General features: G+C 34.9%; 2 protein-coding genes and 1 pseudogene across 3 annotated transcripts in view; 2 read left to right on the top strand and 1 right to left on the bottom strand.

Annotated features, from left to right (window-relative positions):
* tet2 (tet methylcytosine dioxygenase 2) overlaps positions 1-9,583 on the top strand; it is a 42,588-nt gene extending 33,005 nt beyond the window's left edge. For both annotated transcript variants that reach the window (XM_039694339.2, XM_039694345.2), the window contains 8 exons: positions 384-474; positions 572-665; positions 878-1,086; positions 3,149-3,299; positions 3,385-3,474; positions 3,678-3,815; positions 5,085-5,436; positions 5,596-9,583. In XM_039694339.2, the coding sequence (XP_039550273.2) occupies positions 384-474; positions 572-665; positions 878-1,086; positions 3,149-3,299; positions 3,385-3,474; positions 3,678-3,815; positions 5,085-5,436; positions 5,596-6,953 (2,483 nt within the window). In that variant the 3' untranslated portion in view covers positions 6,954-9,583. The remainder of the gene's footprint in view (positions 1-383; positions 475-571; positions 666-877; positions 1,087-3,148; positions 3,300-3,384; positions 3,475-3,677; positions 3,816-5,084; positions 5,437-5,595) is intronic.
* Positions 9,584-12,076: 2,493 nt separating this feature from the next.
* Positions 12,077-12,870, top strand: LOC148978584 (uncharacterized; annotated as a pseudogene).
* Positions 12,871-14,759: 1,889 nt separating this feature from the next.
* On the bottom strand, positions 14,760-18,972 carry ppa2 (inorganic pyrophosphatase 2). The gene is made up of 12 exons (XM_089132290.1): positions 18,703-18,972; positions 18,261-18,325; positions 18,066-18,104; positions 17,929-17,982; positions 17,582-17,701; positions 17,320-17,406; positions 16,833-16,959; positions 16,619-16,746; positions 16,444-16,532; positions 16,233-16,302; positions 16,111-16,150; positions 14,760-15,988 (listed from the first exon to the last, which is right to left on the bottom strand). The coding sequence occupies exons 1-12, from the start codon at positions 18,875-18,877 to the stop codon at positions 15,960-15,962; spliced, it is 1,023 nt and encodes a 340-aa protein (XP_088988416.1). The 5' UTR covers positions 18,878-18,972; the 3' UTR covers positions 14,760-15,959.
* Between the last annotated feature and the right edge of the window lie 1,704 nt (positions 18,973-20,676).

The raw sequence follows: 20,676 nt of genomic DNA, 5'->3' as shown, positions 1-20,676 counted from the left end.
CGTTTGGCTGAAAGCCAGAACTTTACTTTGTAACGTGTTAATGATTTTTTTTTTTTTACCCAAACTCATCGTTTTGCTTCAGAAGGCCTTTATAACCCACAGAAGCCGTTTGGAGTTTGTTTACAATGAATGCACATTTTTGAGCTGTTGGTTGCAATCCACTGTTATTAAAAATATCTCAGATTTAATTTGTCTGAAAAAAGAAAGTCATATACAACTAGGATGGCATGAGGGTGAGTAAATCATTGGCTAATTTTCATTTTAAAGTGAACTGATACTTAATGTAAATAGTTTGATATCTTACTGTTATTTTTAATCAAATTAAATCATTTTCATATTAATTATATTTTTTTTCTCCTGACAATCTATGACAAAATCCATAGACCAAATCAGTGAAAGGGATGAAGGACCATATTATACTCACTTAGGATCAGCACAGACTGTTGCAGGCATCCGCAAAATTATGGAGGAAAGGTATGATATTATGAACTTCTCTAATGCACAAAATAAATGCTTGTAACTTATTCTCTCAGTATTTTTTCTAGCTATTACACTATGTTTCCTGTGACAGATCTGGACTGACTGGAAGTGCCATTAGGATTGAAAAAGTTGTGTATACTGGCAAGGAAGGGAAGAGTGGGCAGGGCTGCCCCATTGCTAAATGGGTAAAGGCAATTCATTTATATCCTGTGTGTTCTCTTTTTTGTACATATGCATCACCTATCTTTGTCCGTTTCTGTAATTAAATATTAAAACATTATTGTTAGTTTTCTCATCTACAGCACCCTCTATGGAAAACTCAGTTACATGACAGAGGTCTAAAACTGCTACCTGTATATTTTCTGGATATTTTGTACATGTGCACTATGTTGTGTAGGTAATACGGAGGGCAAACGTAGACGAGAAACTCCTGGTCTTGGTACGAGAACGGACTGGTCACTCATGTGAAACATCCTGTATAGTAGTGGTCATCTTAATTTGGGAAGGCATATCAACGAACCTGGCTGACAGTCTCTACACTGAACTCAGTGACACGCTAACAAAACATGGTGCCCTAACCAACCGCAGATGTGCTCTAAATGAGGAGTAAGGACAAATGCTTGTTATTGCTTTTACACAAATACAGTAAACATTCACATCAAGTGAACTTCATTTATTTAGCGCTTTTTACAATACAGATCATTTCAAAGAAGCTTTACAGCGATAACAGAACAATAATGCAACAAAGTTTGTTTTGGCTGTACAGCAGCTGTAGAAGAAAATAATGTCATTGTCTAGCTAAAGTAAATTCAATGCTTATTCATTTTCGTTGTAAAAATAATTGGTTACTAATTTATCTATAAAGCAGCTCTAGAGAAAAAAGTAATATCATCAGTCAGCTCAGTTCATACACTGGTGACAATGCAGTCAGATCAATAATATCATTAAATATTAAAGGGACACTATGCAGGAATTTCATTTTTGCCAAACAGCGACCCCTAGAGTCGCTGTGGAGTACTTGTATTTAACGTTACTGTCATAAATACCACTCACTCAGAGCGTGACATAGCATGACGTGTTACATAGTATACAATAGTACATTGTGTTAAATTTGTCGTTTGATGAGATCTAATATATGTTGTTTGTGGTGAGAATTTTCACATGATTAAATGCATAGATCCATACCCATGTACAGTACTTTAATGGTCCAGTGGCAGAACATTTACCAAGTGTGTCAGAGGTTCTGTGTTCTAGCTAATCTGCACAAAGTAGCCTAGTATAGTTTTCAATGGCCACCATTCAACCCGAAAGAAGTCATATAACCATTTCAATAGCTCCAAAGCTGTTCAGTTAAGCTAAAAAAAATGCATAGTGTCCCTTTATAAGTGTGAATATTAATAAATATTCCCTAACCAAAAGACAAATCATTTGGTAACACTTTATAATAACTGCACGCTATTAATCATTAGTTAAGCATGAGTAAACAGTTAATACATCATTTATAAAACATTAATAGACATTAATATGCAGTTTATAAATATATCTATACATGCTTTTTTCTTGATTTATAAGCATATCTATAATGCGTTTAATGATTGTATTTTCATACTTTGTTAATGATCAATTAATAATTTCTAAATGAAGTATAACATTATTTGCAAACCAGTTGTTTAAGAGTTGTCAGTAATTTATAAGACCACTTAGAAAGTGTAAGTAAATGTAGTAAATACAGGTAGTAATACAAGCATTTATTAGTGGTCAGTTAACTATTTTTGTGAGCTAATCTAAAGTGAGGACTATTCATGCTTTGTAAAGCATTTATAAAGGCGATTTAAAGACTCGTCAATCTTCTAAACAGTAAAATGTAACAAACACAACACAGTGATACAGAAAATAGAAATATTTAACAGCCTTTAAAAATGCTTTACAAGGCATGACTAGTCCTCACTTTAGATTAGGTCACAAAAATAGTTAACTGACCACTACTAAATGCTTTATAACTACCCAAATTAATCCTTAATTACAGCATTAATACATGTTAATAAAGCATTTATTAACACATTAAGTAACCATCACTATATGTCTGAATAATAAGATGTATGAATGTACATTTAAATAGTTTATTAATCATTTACTTACTCACTCTAAGTAATCGTATGAACCACGGACAACTCTTAAATAACTGGTTTATAAAAAATGCAATTCTTCATTTAGAAATGATAAATTGATCATTAATAAAGGATGAAATACAATTATTAAACAAATTATAGATATGCTTTTAAATCAAGAAGAAAGCATTTATAGCTGTATTTATGAACTGCTTATTAATGTCTATTAATGCTTTATGAATGATGAATTAATGGTTTACTCATGCTTAACTAATGATTATTAGCGTGTAGTTATTATAAAGTGTTACCAATCATTTTTATTAAATAAATTACTATTATGTAATATTAAATTATTATCGACCGATAAATTTATGGTCTGTGGTCTTGATTGCTACCACTTATCTGACCACTTTCTGCTTATTGTACATTTATGTTTTTTATGTTTTCCTAAAGACAAGATATATAATGGCTTCAACAAAACATAAAATTCTAGACATCCTAAGGTATCTTTACAATATGTTTATTTGTCTTAAAACTTAACATTCTGTCATTTTCCTTAGGAGAACATGTGCATGTCAGGGTTTGGAGCCTGATGCCTGTGGAGCTTCTTTCTCCTTCGGCTGCTCCTGGAGCATGTACTATAATGGCTGCAAATTTGCCAGAAGTAAAATCCCCAGGAAGTTCAAACTGCTTGGTGATGATCCCAGGGAGGTGAGATGCTCTCACACAAACACAAAATGGACTCAAAGGACATACAAGATAGGAAATAACAGGATAATGTTTGATTCCCTTACAGGAAGAGAAACTGGAACAAAATCTCCAGGGACTTGCAACTTTCATGGCCCCATTGTATAAAAAAATGGCACCTGATGCTTACAGCAATCAGGTACACATTTAAGCTTTCTGCTTCAGGTCTCATTTTACAGGATAGTGTATTTACATGTATGTATAGTGTTGTATTATATAAAAATAAGTAAAGTTAAAGTGACTGCAATAGTGCATTAGGCTAATTGCAAAAGGGGCATTATACCAAAGTAGGCAAATTTTAAGTTAAAACAAATTTCACATATATCTACCGATGTTTGACAGGTGGAGCATGAACACAGAGCTCCCGATTGCCGTCTGGGCCTAAAAGATGGACGGCCATTTTCTGGAGTGACAGCCTGTCTAGACTTTTGTGCTCATGCTCACAGAGACCTCCACAACATGCAAGGGGGCAGTACTGTGGTAAGAATTAAAGTTGACATGAAACAGACATTATGATGTCCATTGTCCCTATAGTGATGAATTTCCAAGTGAAATGGATTGTGGAATTAGAAATAAATGTAAGGCGGAACTGGATTTAGTCCTTGGGAATTGATTGGACTGTAAGAAGTTGGAGTTGCTAACTAAATAGAGCTGGTAAGTCCCACCCCTTCCACTAACTGGACCGCTGGACCAGTTAGGTTGAAAAATCGTCAATGCGAGTGAATGAGAGAAAATAATTATTTTCTAATCCCATTTGAATTTTGCAAATGAATGTGAACATATGTTGTCTGTGAATTTTTTATATAATTTTTCGTGTAAAGAATGCTACAATTTAGCAGGTAGAATTTTCATATGGTTAAATTTTGTGTGAGAGCACTTGGTGGACTACAACTCTTTCGACGTGTTTGACATACCTCACCAACACTAGCACACGGATCCCCCTAAAAAACCATTGTTTGAATGGTGACATTTAGGTACAAAACACAGGCATCTCGGGAAAATGTGTTATGCGGTGACGTCACATTTGCGACGTGTAGTCTTTCTCGCTATGTCTATTCCACAACTGCTAGCCAAAGAATCATACAATATACTGTCAAACTCGTTACATAAGAAATTATATAAAAAATTCACAGACAACATATGCTCACATTGATGGCACAATTCAAACGGGATCAGAAAATAATTTCTCTCATTCACTTACATTGACGCTTTTTCAACCTAGAGGTCCACTTGGAGTTTTACGGATGGGCGGGACTTACCAGCTCTATGGATGCAGATCTGAATATCAGTTAGCTGTCAGTTGTGAAGGATATTTAATCGCATCCTCCACCGAGACATGGCACGAAGAGAGCAGATGCTGTCTGAAGGGGAGAGGAGGTTGATGTTTTTGAGTGGAAATTAATTTAAAAAAAATAATGTCATGCACAGAAAAATTATTTATAATAAAAATGTTTTAAAAATAACATTTACTTTCAGTAATATATATATATATATATATATATATATATATATATTGTCCATTTTGATTTCATGGTAACTTTAAAAACGTAGTGTACCCTAATAAGACTAATAAAAAGCATTCACCAAAGCCAGCAGTTAAGTCTATTACATGATAACATGATACAAATAATATATACCCTTGCTTTATACTCTGAAGGTGGAAAACAGAAGATGGCTAAAACACAGTTGTGGTTGCAAAACTACCAATTAAACAGGCCAAACCTCCCTCTCTCTTTACTCCATTTGTAGGTCTGCACGCTAACACGAGACGACAATCGTGAGATTGGAAAAATTCCTGAGGATGAGCAGCTGCACGTGCTTCCCTTATACAAGGCCTCCTCCACTGATGAGTTTGGCAGTGCTGAGGCTCAGCTGGAGAAGACGAAGACTGGTGCCATTCAGGTGCTCAGTGCCTTTCGTAGACAGGTGCGTATGCTACCAGAGCCTGCCAAGTCTTGCCGACAAAAGAAGCTGGATGCCAGGAGAGCTGCAGCTAACAAAACAAACCCCAACACACCTAACTCCAAAATGGACAGCACCCATCAAACAAAGCAGAAACAGACCACTTTTGAGTCCCCAGGCCAGAACACGACTGTAACAGGTACAAAAGCAAGGCTTTAAAATGTATTCAGCTATAAATAATTACATTAGGGGTGATACAATAAATGATATAAAAGAATAATAGAACAGATTTGAAGTGTTTATCAATGTTTCAACACCAAAAGTTTACATTTTGGTCTAATCCCATTATTTCTTCCAGGCTCAGGTAACATAAATCTGGATCCCGGGCATCTCCCGCATGCTGGCCATCAGCATCATCGGCAGCAAACACAACCTAATTCTAATCCCACTTACACTGTCTCACAGTTCCCTAGATTCTCAAATGCATCAGGAGCCCTCTCAAATGCTTCTAAACCAATGACCCCACATCCTCAAACACCACCTAATGCCAGTCCCTATCCCTCTCATTTACATGCACCCAACTCTTACATTAACGTGTCTAATGCACCCACCCCATACCCCAGGTCTCTTACACCCAACCCTCTCTATACTGGTTACCAATGTAATGGGGGGCTTCCCATGGACAACTACCACCCTTACTACTCTTCTAATCTAAAGCATCCAGATATGTATCATCCCCAAAGAAATTCGCTGTTCTCTGAGCAGCAGTACAGCGCATCTCAACATTATGCCGTCAACTACCCACCACACTACGGAGAGCCTAGCTTACCACCCAATGGTTATGGTACCTGTAACATGAAACCTGGCATGACCTCTATGGGCCATTACCCAGGTTATCATCCTAATATGCCACCTGATGCCTTCTCCAGGCCTCCTTCAGCTCATCTACATTTGGACTATGCTACTATTGGCAAAAGCAGCCAGTTTGATGCTTACCCCAAGCCTCATATGTCCCAGAATTCCCAAATGTTTCCCCCAAATCCAAATACCTTAAGTATGCAAAGTAATAACGAGTTAGAGATAAACATGCATGGAGCAAATGGTATCCCTCAGGTGTTTCCTCCTTTGGGTAATGAATGCTTCAACCCAAACCAACATCCAGGCTTGAGGCATTCCAGTGAAAATGCCCTTAACCCCGTTGTCAACCAGACAACACTTACCCAGAGTTCAGAACAAAAAGAAAAGGAGGATGTGTGGTCTGACAGCGAGCACAACTTCCTTGATCCTGAAATTGGAGGGGTAGCAGTGGCACCTAGTCATGGTTCAATCATTATCGAGTGTGCTAAGCGGGAACTCCATGCGACTACACCAGTCAAGAAGCCTGACCGCAACCACCCCACCCGTATCTCACTGGTGTTTTACCAGCACAAGAACTTGAATGAGGCAAAACACGGACTGGCTCTGTGGGAAGCCAAGATGGCAGAGAAGGCCCGGGATAAAGAGGAAGATGCTGAGAAGCACGGTGCTGAAAATACAACGAGCAAGAGCAGTGGAAAGAGAGTGAAACGAGAACATTCAGAACCTTCTGAACCTCCATACAAGCGGTTTCTTCTCATGCTTACAGAACGGTCAATGTCTTGCACTACTAATACATATGTAAGCACATCTCCCTATGCCTTTACCAAGGTGACCGGACCTTACAATCATTTCCTGTAAAAACCTCTCTCTAGGTTCAGAGCATTCATAAACACAAGAATGAGAGTGGCATCAGAAAAATAACATGGTGCATGAAATGGTGCTACAATATAGTGACCTCAGAACCACTGACCACATAACCCATAATTCTTGTTCAGTTTCAGGTTATTGACAATAGTAAGCATCAGTTGGCTTTTTACACGCTCTTAAAAAGTCAATCTTTACTGTTTGATCAATTGGAAATATTTATTTAAATACTCACGTATGATAACACTGTTCTTCATCCATGGTGCTTAAAGTCCAACAAATTTGGACATATTACTGGAAAGAAATATTCATCCTAGGTGACTTTTGTGGCTAATCACATTTTTATGGTGCTAGTGAGTGTTTTGAATGCAGAAATGTGTTTTTTAAAGCCTTTCTTTAACAACACACAACTTGTATAATTTTAAAGTTAATACACATTCTTTTTAATTAAGCAATTAAGACATTATCAAGCTTAAATAATGTTTTAGAAGCACTTGTTTAGTAATAATGAGGGCAGCACTTGCTGCTCTCCAATTTGAAAAAATGTATTATACTCCATTCATTTTAGTTACACAATGAGGAAAACAATGATGACGAACTCCACAGTGGATAGTTAAAAATAATTTTAAATACTTTAAAACAATTTTACAAATTACTTACACTTACTGTGTAGTGAGCCACTGAGGGTCAATTTTGTAACAGTAATGTTCTGAGAAAGAAATCACACAAAATAACAACAAAAAACGTGAAATTTCAGAACACTGAATACTGGAGTCAAGAAAAACAATGGTCAATATTAGGTCCTCAAAGCATAATATGTCAAGGAACACCTAACAGGGTTATTTTTACATCAATGTCACTGTTTCAGAGGCAGCTGGCTTGGCTTGCTGTGGGTTTTTTACATAATGCAACTTTAGCTGTATAAAAAAAAAGTTGAGATGTGTACAGTAAATTAATTTTTTTTGAATGTATGCTTAGACAATAGTTTAGTAAAGAAGAGTACTATTTCTTTGGGTTTGATTTTATTATTTCAAATGGTGCTACTTGACCTGCTATAAATATAATGTGAGTATCTCTAAGGGCGTTGAGAAGGCTTATGAATGATGTAGAAAAACCTACTTATCATATACCTCAGAACTAGTTTGGCAATAGAACATAATAATATCAAGGTGTTTCTGTTATTTTACTTCCAAACACTTTGTAGCAAAAACTAACCCATACCTTATGGCCATTATTGATGCAAAGTTCATTTCTTGCTTTCTTCACACTTGATCAGAAAGTATTGCTTGAACTTCAAGTGTCAATGGAATTGCAAAATCAGGGATATATCAGCTCATTTCAGTGCATAAACATCACTTGTGTTCATGTTGTCTTCTCTAATTCAGGTTTGATCCTTTATATTTAAAATTCTTATGAATTGCTTGTATACCACACACATATCTAACTTTATTAGAAAATTAAAACAATCAGAATTTATGTGCTGTTGAAGCAAAATGCTGATAAACCTTTTAAAAAGTAATTTGAACATTTTAACATTTAAGCACTGATTTAATTAAAGGGAAAGTGTCATGACATATAAAGCAATGCATTTCCAAGTCAGTTAAAATACTATGTGGACAATTAGTTGCATATGTATAGTTTGAGACTGAGTACATTTACAACCACTAAACATATGTTATTGCCTCTTACACTCCTGTCCCTGAATTAAATTAGATATTTGATGAGTTATTGGTAATTAATGAAATACAACTCATTCCACTCTGACATGAACAAATTAAGCACTTCAATTTGTTGTTCTTTTTTTAAATAGATGTAAATTCAAAATAGATAGAATATTGTAAATTTCTTAAATAGATTTATTCCACATTGTGTATACACCACATAATTGCATTGCATAAGTCTAAGTCCATTCTTCTCAATTCTAAGTCCATGTTATGTACGAAGGTTCATTTCCATGTTTGTTTAAAGTCAACCCACACAATAATAATAATAATTATAATAGATTTTGTTCCAAAATCCTTTGTCTTGTTGGTTTTCGGGTTACCTGAGGTTTTTTTTTTTCTGTCAAACAATAGCAACGTTTACAATTTTTTTTTTTCTATTACAAATCAATTCGATGTACTGACTAGTTAAGGAAGAAGCTTCCAGTTCTGTAGTTTAAATTAGATGTTAAATTTAAGTGTATAGGGCCCAGCTTGAGTAGCAGGTTGTGTATGAAGCAAGTGAAATGGGTGGTTAAAATTTAGTGAGTGACAAGAATAGCCATACTTGAAGATGCTTCGGAGTGTTTCTGAGTGGAGTCAACTTTACTTGAATGAATTTCTGACTTCAACTAACGAACTGGGGTGCACAACTTTTACATTAAGCTAGCAGTTTATGTACACATTGGTATTTTGCCATTAGACACTAAAAGTTTTAAATGTGCTATTTTCTGCCTTTTTGTATTGCTCCTCGTTTGTAATGCTTAAAACATTGAATTCAGAATGGCATTGAATACTGTAAGTATTGTATTGTACTGAAGAACTGAATGCAGTTTATTTGAAAAATATTTGTTATGATTTGTTATCATTCCTAATATTGCTGAAATGTGGGGTTTTTAATAAAATGTATATTTATTTCAAGCATTTACAGTAAATTGTACAATGTTTAATAAACAGTTAAATTTAAAACATTTTATTTATAATTTGCAAATAGTACAAATACAAACAATCAAAAGAAAAGTGTTCAACCCTTGAAGTTTTTATGTTTTATTCCAAACAAATTTGGATTATTCGTGCTTTTGTATTATTATATTATATAAACAAAGTCTAAAGAGGAGAAAAGACACAGCATGTTTGTTTTCACAATAACTGCTGTTTTATAGAAATTACAATCAATTAATATTTCACAGAGTTAAGACACCATTCTTAATGCTTTGAGAATGTTCATTGAAAAAGCTATTTTTATAGATAAATTGTTTTTTATTAATATATTTCCAAGGAAAAGACTAACAGAAACGATTCGAGGAGTTCATTTCTACTAGTCCTTGATTCTGATTCAGGGAAAGTAGTACAGCATTATTCATTATTTATATTGTTTGAGTTTATCACCTTACTAAGACAAAGTCATCTTGTCCTAATTTGAAGCCAAGAAAAGTCTGGGTGGTTCTAATTTTGGAATACTTTACAATAAGTTTCCATTTCTTGACATTAGTTAATATGAACTAATAATGAACTTTATTTCTACAGCATTAATTATTATTTTTTGTAACTTTAATCAAAAGGCTGTATCCTTTCACATCAAAGTATGAACTTAATGAACAAACAATTGTATTTTTATGAATTAGCATTAACAGACACATAAATGCTACATAGTTGTAATCAAAATTATGAAATCCCCATTGCAAATCCAGTATATAAGCAAACTTTAATTTCTTTCATCTTTTTGCAATGAACAAATCTATAGTAATTTAAATAGCTCAACACAACAAATGTTTCAAGTGGTTTCTCCAAATTCAACATTTAATACATTCTCAAAACTATTCAATGCCCTGGATAGAATGAATCCCTCACAACAGCACAATCTGCAAAACAGCTGTTGTCTCAAACTAACCTGACGCAACTAATTAAGGGCTGCATTAGTAACACCAGGTGTGCTTGAGCTAGAAAACATGAAATATCTGAACTGGCAAGGTGTATTGAGTTTCACGTTAGACTGCATGTTAGAAATAAATAAATAAATTAGAATATATATATTGTTAGAATAAGTCAAACGAATGGTCCACAAAGTTTAGAGAAGATATAAATCACCCTTCACAAACAAGGAACCGGATACAAAAAGGTAGCAAAAAAAGGCACTAAATGTTCCTATAGACACCGTTTGAAAGTTAAAAGTTAAAGGTACAGTGGTTACACTACCTGGACGGAGATGAAAAAGGAAGCTATGCAACCAGATTTCTGAGAAGACAGGTTCAGAAAAACTCTAGAGTGACTGCAAAAGACCTGCAGCAAGACTTGGAGGCAACAGTCACTCAGGTTTCAGCTTGCACAGTAAGGCCATACTAAACACGTGCCAGAACTCAGACGTACACCACTACTGACCCAAAAGCACAAGAAAAGTTGGCTCAAATTGCTCAAAATCATATAAATTGGCCACAGAAGTTTTGGGATCCATTCTGTGGAACGATGAAACAAAACTGGAACTTTTCGGCCCTATGGATCAGTGTTAAGTCCGGAGTAAGAATGAAGCATATGCTGAAAAGAACACCCTGCCTACAGATAGGCATGGTGGTGGCTTGATATTGCTCTTGTGCTGCTTTGTATCCTCTTTAACTGGCATTAAAGTATCTGGAAATCTAGAGGAGAAAACGGGATGCCGTCAGTGAGGAAGCTGAAGCTTGGGCGTCATTGGACCTTCCAACAGGACGATAATCCCAAGGGTAAATTTACACCAGGGTTTGGTTGCAGAAGTTCTGAAAGATTGTTCAGTGGCCATCACAGTCACCTGACTTGAACCCTATAGAAAATCTCAGGTGGGATTTGAGGAAGGCAGATGCAGCACGCAAACCCAAGACTATTACTGTTCCTCAGAAACTCTGGCGTCTGGATTTACTTCTCATTTGCAGCAGGTCATAACAGCAAAATTGTGTTCTACATAGTACTAAAGATGCTTGCCATGAAGGGGTTGAGTAATTTTGAGACAGCAGAAGTCATTAAAGGTTGCATTTTCAGTTGAATTGGGGGAAACCACTTAAATAATTTGTTGTGTTGAGCCATTTCAAGTACTTTTGTTTGATTTATCATGGCAAACTAGCTAAAAGTCTGTACATTTTGCCAATAAACCTGATTTGCAATGGGGGTGGAATAATTTCAAGATTTCTAGAATCTCTATTTACTATCATTCCTTGTTTATATTGCTAAATATAACTTACTCAGAACATTAGACTATCTAATATATGTTATCACATTAATCTGACATCGCTAGCTTTTATCGATATCGCTTTCGCTGCTATCTCGCTAGCAGCCTGTTAACCCGCCATCCGTGCTTGCCGTCTTTAGTTTTCTTTTTCTCGCTCACGCTTTTTTCGAGTCTATCAAACAACTGTGGTTAGTAAGATCAGTCAACAAACATGGTGAGTAATGTCTTCTCTTGTTATTGTCACTTGCACTTCGTGGATAAATTTGTGGACACTTTACATGTGATAAATGTAGAGAGATTATCAGGCTGACAGAGAAGATTTCAGAACTAGAGACACATCCAAACTTCAATTGAGGATAGTAAGAGTGCAAGGGCTTTAGATACTACTTTGGATGCAGCAAGCTTAGTGAACTCAGCAGGGCAACTGGGTGACCATGAGACGCTGTAATTGTGGGATAAAACACTGCTCTTCCATTCCGTTTACCATAACAAAAAGATTCTCCCCATTCAGTGAAACACCCACTGAGAATTCTGTTGAAAGTGCCCTAGTTATTGGCGATTCTATTACACGGAACGTGTAGTCACATGCTTGCCGGGAGCCAGAGCGCCTGACATCAAGGCAAATTTAAAAGTGCTGGCTAATGCTAATTGTAAATTCTCTAAGATTATTATTCACGTTGGCACGAATGATGTTCGACTTGATCGAGTGATCACTAAAATGAACGCTAAAAAGGTGTGTGAACTCACAACTATAATGTCAGTCACTGTAATTTGCTCTGGCCCCTTTCCTGTTTGCTGGAGTGATGAGATAGTTGTCCTAGATAGTTGAGTAAGTGGACTGTCCTCACTCAATGGCTGGCTGTGCAAGTAGTGTCCGCAAAATAATATAGAATTTATAGACAATTGGAAAAGTTCTTGGGGCAGACCTGACCTGTTGAAAAGAGATGGAATTCATCCCTCCTGGAATGGTGCAGCTCTACTCTCTAGCAAAATGGCACATAGTCTTAGAGCTTAAACATGAATTAGGGATAAGGTCAGGAAGCAGACAGACTGGCTAAACTGACGGTCTGCTAGCTGTCGGGTTGATCACTTACTTGACACATGCCTTTGGTGTGAGAGATCTGGGTTCGAATTCACTGTGAGACACCAATGTGTCCCTGAGCAAGACACTTAACCCCTCATTGCTCCAGAGGCATGCAACCTCTGACATATATAGCAATTGTAAGTCGCTTTGGATAAAAGCGTCAGCTAAATGAATAAATGTAAAATGTAAATGTACTTCAAAGGCACTCATTGTTAATGATATGATCACAGAGTATAACCTAGATGAGCTGTGTTTGACAGGAACCTGGCGAAAACCAGACGATTATATTACTTTAAATGAATCCAAGATTAAACCACCCCAAGATTGTTATAAACATGAGCCACATCTGAAAGCCAAATGTTGCTGTAATTTATAGTAATTTCTTCTTACTGAGAAGTCTTGTTTCGAATATAATTCTTTTGAAGTGTTGCTGCATAATGTAACACTATCTAACGTAAATGATAATTACGTTTGAGATTTGTGCTGGCCACTGTATATGGGGCACCACACAGCCTTTATCAAAGAATTTGCTGATTTTCTATCACTTCTACTAGAAATAGAGTAATTTTCTATTACTCATTGTCATAATCATTCTCTAAGATCTAATATCATCACATGGAATCAATGTCGATGCCATTGAAATTCTGCAGCAAAGCGATGACATCTCCGATCATTATCTAGTCTCATGTACTGTATCCTTCATTTAGCCAAGGTTGCAAAGCCAACTCCGTCTTACAAATATGTTAGACCCACCACTTCTGCTACTAAAGATTGTTTTATTAATATATATATATATATATATAATATACATCAGTTTAATCTCCTCGGCATCCCAGATAGCTTAATTAAAAGAACTTGATATTGCGACAAATGTTTCACTCACTTTTCCAGAACTTTAGACACAGTTACGCTTAAAGAAGAAGCTTTTTTAAAGCTTGCGCATATTTTTTTTCCTAAGGCTTGTGTTCTTGAGCAACCAGGCACTGTTGTTGTGCAGGTAAGCATGCCGGAGCGCGTTAGGGGTTTTCTGTTAGAACGGTGTTGTGTAAACTGGCCCTAAGTTAATAACTAATGACCTTTGCAATGAAAGTGAATCAATCAAAACAAAATTTTAACTGGAAAGTAACTTTATTCTAGTGCTGCTGTACAGCCAAAACAATCTATTATGGTGCGCTCAAACCAAACGCGAATAGAGCGTCTGACACGAGTGATTTCGATGTTAAAGAGGTGGTTCAGAATTTTGGACATCTGGCCTTATTCCCAAGTTAGCCTTAGTGTTATTTATCAGTGGAGACAGTTTTCAAAAATGTTCATTCAGTCGTTCCTGTTGCATAGTTCACCTGTGCCAGGCTACCGCAAGTCAACGGTAACTGCTAGTCTGTTTTTTAATGTTTTAGTTTTACCCAATCCACAGTACACTAAAAGCAAATAAATTTTAACATCGGACTATCAATGTAAATGTCTGTTGAGAGAATAATGTTAGAAATCAAACTACCCTTTAATCACATTGCAATAGTTATAGTTTATTCCCTGTATTTATTAGCGCTACAGCAGCTGCTACAGTCTACAGCAGCTGCGGAGTGATATTAAAGTCAGCCAGAAATCAAATTTGACAAATCTTCTTTTAATATGTAATATTGATTTTTCATTGTGGTGATGATATTATAACTAATAATTCATAAATTAATTTGATCAAAAGGAATTCCATTTTGTAAAAACATCTAGTAAGATGATTTTCATAATTTTCAAGTAATTCTAAACTTCGTGAGGCAGAGCAGATGACAACAATGCGATCAAAAACAAACAACTTGTAAACAGGCTCCACATCGCCACCCAGTGCATTTATTTCTAATTGCGAGTTATTTTTCGAATAATAATTGCAGATCGAATGTTAAAAAAACAAACAAATATTCATGCAAACCCCTAATGAAATGCATAACAAAAATGTGTGTAATATAAATCACAACAAAAAAACTTTTATACATTTTTTTTTTATACAAAAAAAGTTTATACATTAACTTCAACTCTTTCCTGATCCGATTTAGCCGCTGGTTATGCTCAAACAGAGGCTGAACAAAATTTGTTATATTCAGGTATTTGATTATGTACCTTGGTTGTGAAGTTAAAGCATTCACAAATAATAATAATAACAACAAATAAATATATAAACTCTCCCACCATGTTTAAATTGGCATGACTAAAAAAATGCACAAATTATCAACTTTTGTGACGATGCAGCACTGTCCCCGTGAACCATCGGGCAGTCTAATGTCGATCCATTCCAAGCGCTTTTGTTATGGTTTTGTTTTCATTATCGAGTGCCCTCGCACTATGTGACAAATCCTTCTCTTGTGGGTCAAAATGACCCGAAGCCCTAAAATCAAACTTTTTTTTTTGGCCCAGAAAGCTGATTTCATTTCATTTTGATAATAGCAATTTTTTGGAAGTTGTTTTGTTATTTACCTTTAAATGACTATTTTATCAATAAATAATAATTTAAGCAAATTCATCACATTTTTTCAACTTCAATTAAAAACTTATTTCCCATGCATAACCCTTTTAATTCAGTTAAAAATATATCACACAATGGGTGTCTCTACCTGACCTCTTGTGGAAAAACAAAATTGCAATTGCAATTCGCAACCTCACAACTGGCACTGTAAAAGTATGATGAAAGAAAATAAAAGGGAAAGAAAAAAAAACTCACGTTGTGAAAATGGTTGACTATTTAACCTTTAAAGTAAGAAAGGTAACATGAGCTTTGGCACTGAAACACATGTACTTTGAAATATGTAAAAACAAGTAATTAAGTACAGATACATGTCAAATATTACTGTAAGAATACTGAAATATAAGAAAATTACTTGCATATATGATAACAAATGAATGACAAGTAAGTGTGTATGCCTTGTGCTACTAAATAAAGACAAGTTTTAAAAATAAAACATTAATGAAACATAAAAATGGACATTACATGTAAAGGCATCGTCTGCCCTTTTCTCCCTTGTGTGAATGATCTTTTACTGTGCAAAGAAGTGCCATTTGTCCACTGAAAAATGGAAACGAGTTCAAGTTATATAATTTAGAAAATAAAACTAAATTAATAGATAATAGTAATAAAAAAAAAAAATATATATATATATATATATATATATATATACACAAATTTACCTTCAGAAGAAACTGCAAGAGGTTCCCCATATTCTGCAGCCTACAAAAGCAAATGTGCAGTTGTCTTGTGTGTTCAAGGAATGGCAAAAAATTTGCCAATATTAAAAGACATAAATACTCACAGCTTGAACTACAGCACTGGCCTCTGTATCACTGCATGTGAATGGACTATCGCACAAGGAGGTGTTCTGACTAAAAAAGAGAGATAAAATTATATATGATCATAATTACAGTAATCAAAATGCAAGACTACCAAATCTTTAATAAGGAGAAACTCTGCTGTCATTTATATCTGGTATAAAAAAAAAAAAAAAAATCACATCTCACACTCACCAAACAATTTCATCACCTTTCGTCTTTGTTCTCATCACTAATGCTTTCCAGAAGCCATGTGTTGATTTTATGACTTCTATAGCAAAGTCCTAAAAATATAATAACATCAACAACATTAGATATATCATTAAATGGATTAACACTTCTCCATCAGCAATCTACCATGATACGCTACCTTATCCTTGAACTGTCCATTGAATGCAAACTTGTTCTCAGGCTTTCCATCTGGTACTTTATATTTTTTAAACCAATCCACCGTAGCCTCAAGATGACCAGGCTTGATCTTTCTCACATCCTCAATACCTTTTAATGATACACTAATTGAGATTGCTCATTCATAAATGTAGATAATACAAAAATGACATAGATGTATAAAAACAAATACTCACTGTTAAGGCTTGATGCATCTGGGTCCTCTATATTGATGGCTATTACCTTCCAATCAGTCTCTCCTTCATCTATCAAAGCCAGAATTCCAAGAACTTTAACCTGAATCACCTGCCCCGTTACACACACCTGTGACGCAGAGATTTACAGTGAGTTACAAAAGTAATCAGAACTACAATCAATTCGCGTTGGTAAAGAAAGAAGAATCTATTGTTCTAAATATTAATAAAAAAACAAAATACATGGAATATGGGGCCAAAAATGCCACCTACACACCAAGCTACAAAATAATTAGTTAAATTGTCAAAGTATTATAGTATCAATATTAAAAATATATATATTAATTTATTATATTTAAGGTTTCAGTGTACTGAATTAAAAGCAAAACTTAAACGTAGGATTTGTACTTTTGTAAACCACAAAACTGCTTGATGGTTTAAATGCTTTCGCCATACATTATATTATTATTAACTATCCAGTTCCACTCACCTTGGAGCCAATCTCACATACGTCTATGGGGTCATTGTCTCCACAGCACGCGGTTTCCTTGTCAGTGTGCTTGGGATCTTCCCATGTCTTTATATATTGGTAAAAAAAAATGCATTATATTCATATTAAAATGTGATAGAGGATTAGTAATACAAAAATATTGCAACAATTAATATGACAAAACAAAAACATTGATTTTTCAATTCATACTGCAGACAGATCTTATGGAAATTCACAGTAAAAATCAAAATCAGGACATCACCTGTGGAAGCGCACCATAGTTCCAAATGTAACCTTTGTGCGGAAAAATGTTAGCTACATATCGTAGCTTGCCTTTCTTCACATCTTGCTTGATTGGGTTTAATGGTTCCTTTGTTGCCATCTGTGGATAAATGATATTATATAGTGAGTTTTTAAAAATTCTCTGCTCAAAATAACACACTATTGTATTGCACATAAGCACAATATAAGAACATACAATACTGTATTTAAAATATTTTTTTTTTCTATTGATAGATTCCATCAATCTATTTTATTAATTAATTACACCACAGTGGGGTAGAGACTTTTTAGAGAGTTTTTAATGTTGAAAAAAGTACTTAACGTTACCTCCATCTTGGCATTTGACCAACGAGGAACTTCTACTACCATATTAAACAGGATCTGTTGAAAAAAAAAATAAACAACATTATTAGCATCTATTCTGCAAAAATAAGGTCCCAAAATGCTTATTGATGAATGGTTACCTCATTAGTTTTTAATTTCTTTGGTGGAACGCCACATTCCTGAAATATAAGAAGAATGATGTCATTGGAAAAAAAGACTGAGTAAGAATTGTGCCAGTTATCTTGATGCATTTAGGTTATTGGACTAATTCATTATTTATTATCACCTGACCTAATAGCACTTTTGAAGTCGACATCCATATTATACATACCAACCTGTTCATCAGCAACATACAGAGGAATGTCATGAAAAGGGGATATGTATTTTCCACCAGAAGTTTCTGAAAAAGCAAATGTTACAACTTGTATCAGTCGTCCAAATTCAATTTATCTCAAGGTAACAGACTCTGGTTTGGTTGTGTTTAAATGAGGTTGTTCCTCTATCTCTCTCATAGCGTTTGATACAAAGACATAGATCATGGGCGTTGCTAGACGAGAAGTAAAAAGCATAAAGAGCACAAATAAGTGCACAAATAAGGGAATAAGTGCATGTTAAGTCTTTCACAATCTCCCGCCGTTGGCGCTCACAAATTCGAGGGGGGTAACGTTAACGTACTGAGTCAGCAAAAATAAAAAAATGTATCCGAGCAGTGGAGGGCTTATTATAGTCCTCATTTTTTTTATGAATGTCATTTAAAGATAAGAAGGGCAAACTTACTTAAATAAATCCTGTAGTCAGTTGAGTTTGCTCGTCCCCTCTGCTCTGTTAGATAGTGCACCATTTTTCTCAAATGAAATGAAGCAGCTGAAATGAAAGACTTGCTTTTCCGAGAGGACTGCGAAGAGACAAAAGCTGCAGAAAACTTCGCAACAGTATAAATCCCTGAACGCATTATTTACATTGACATTTAATATAATAGTTCCTGATTGCGTGTGAACGTCTCCCACGCTTACGTTACGCCTCACACAATCTCTTTTAGTTATTTCAGACTGCCACCTATCGTTAGATGACCGTAACTGACACAAAAGGATCCGTGCTGTGGAACAGTGACAATATTAGCTATGAGAGGGGAAAGTAAGTAATTTAGGTTAATTGTTCATGTGCTTTGTACGTTTACCTTCATGTTTTTCTATTCAGATTTTTTAAGAAAAAATATAATTTTTTGTTATAAAAATGTAAAATAGAAGACAATGTTTTGGTCTTCTGATGAGGATTCCATGTATGTGATGAGAATTCAGTAGGGGGCGCTCTTCGTATTTTTTTTAAGCTGTTAGACGGTTTAAAAAAAATCACCTTTTAATAATCTTCATTTTATTCTATAGTAGCCTATACAATAAAGTAGAAAAGAGTAGAATGTTGACATATTTTAAAAGTGAAAGGTGATCATGACCTGTCAAAAAAAAAAACATAAACCTAAATAAATCGTACACTCTTAAAATGGATGTGTTAAAAACAACACAACCTGTGTTATATCTTAACACATCTGTGTGTTTAGTTAAGGACAACACATTTTGTGTTACTTTTAACTCAACCAGTGTGTTATTGTTCTTAACACAGGGAGTGTGATTTCACTAAGTTTGCACTTTGAATTAGATTAAAATGTAGCAACTGACAAAATATTGTGTGTAAATAAGTTTTATTTACACTGGTGCACTCTTATAAAATGATTTTGTAAATAACACAACCTGTAAAATGAGATGTTAAAAATGACACATGCTGTGTAGATTTTAACACATAAAGTGTGTGTGCTTAGGGACAACACATTTTGTGTAGATTTTAACACATGTTGTGTAGATTTTAACACATGTAGTGTGTGTGCTCAGGGACAACACATTTTGTGTAGATTTTAACACATGTTGTGTAGATTTTAACACGTTTTGTAGATTTTAACACATTTAGTGTGTTTGCTCAAGGACAACACATGTTGTGTCAAATTTAACACACAACCTGTGTTGTTTCTTTACACATCTCTGTGTTTATAAGGATTACACATTTTGTGTTACATTTAACACAACTAATGTGTTACACAGCAGCAGTGTGTTGTTGAAACCTTTTACACACTAATGTGTTATAGTAACACAACTTGTGTCAGATATGCGTCACATGTGACTGTAGTCGGAGAGTATTTGCCAGAGTTACTTCCCGTGTGCTTACAAAAGTGTTTGGATGAACATTGACACGTATTGGTAACTTGTGTTTATGTAGTCCAGTGATGTTTAATAGAGTTTGTTTGAACATTTGGATGTTTTAAACATCATTAATCTACATAGACAAGCTCTTATTGAGAATTAACATAGATTTGATGTTTCATTTCAGTTTTATTTCAAGTCACCATAATCGTGATTAATGGCTCCTTTATTTGGGCTCTTGACCCTTTACTCTTGTTTTAGTGTTTCTCTGGCTGCTGTAACTGTATTTTAATAAAATACATCTGTTATGGTGATAGAAAATATGATCAGATGGTTCTTGATGATGTCATAATCAGCAAGTTATGATCAAGTTTTTGAGTATATGGATGGAGTGCTTTATTTTAATGATTTATTGTTAGTTCTGAAAGTTTTGTGAAACTACATCCAGCAATCAAAAAGTGCAGAATGACAAAAAAAGTTTAAAGCTACAGCAGAAACCAGTCAAACACAGATATCAAGAATCAGCGTATGTATCTCAATAATGGTGATAAACGAAAAATTT

The sequence above is a fragment of the Pimephales promelas genome, chromosome 6, assembly GCF_988280905.1.
Source record: "Pimephales promelas chromosome 6, fPimPro1.hap1.1, whole genome shotgun sequence".
In the NCBI taxonomy this organism is placed as follows: Eukaryota; Metazoa; Chordata; class Actinopteri; order Cypriniformes; family Leuciscidae; genus Pimephales; species Pimephales promelas.
This window is presented reverse-complemented; position numbering and strand designations above follow the sequence as displayed.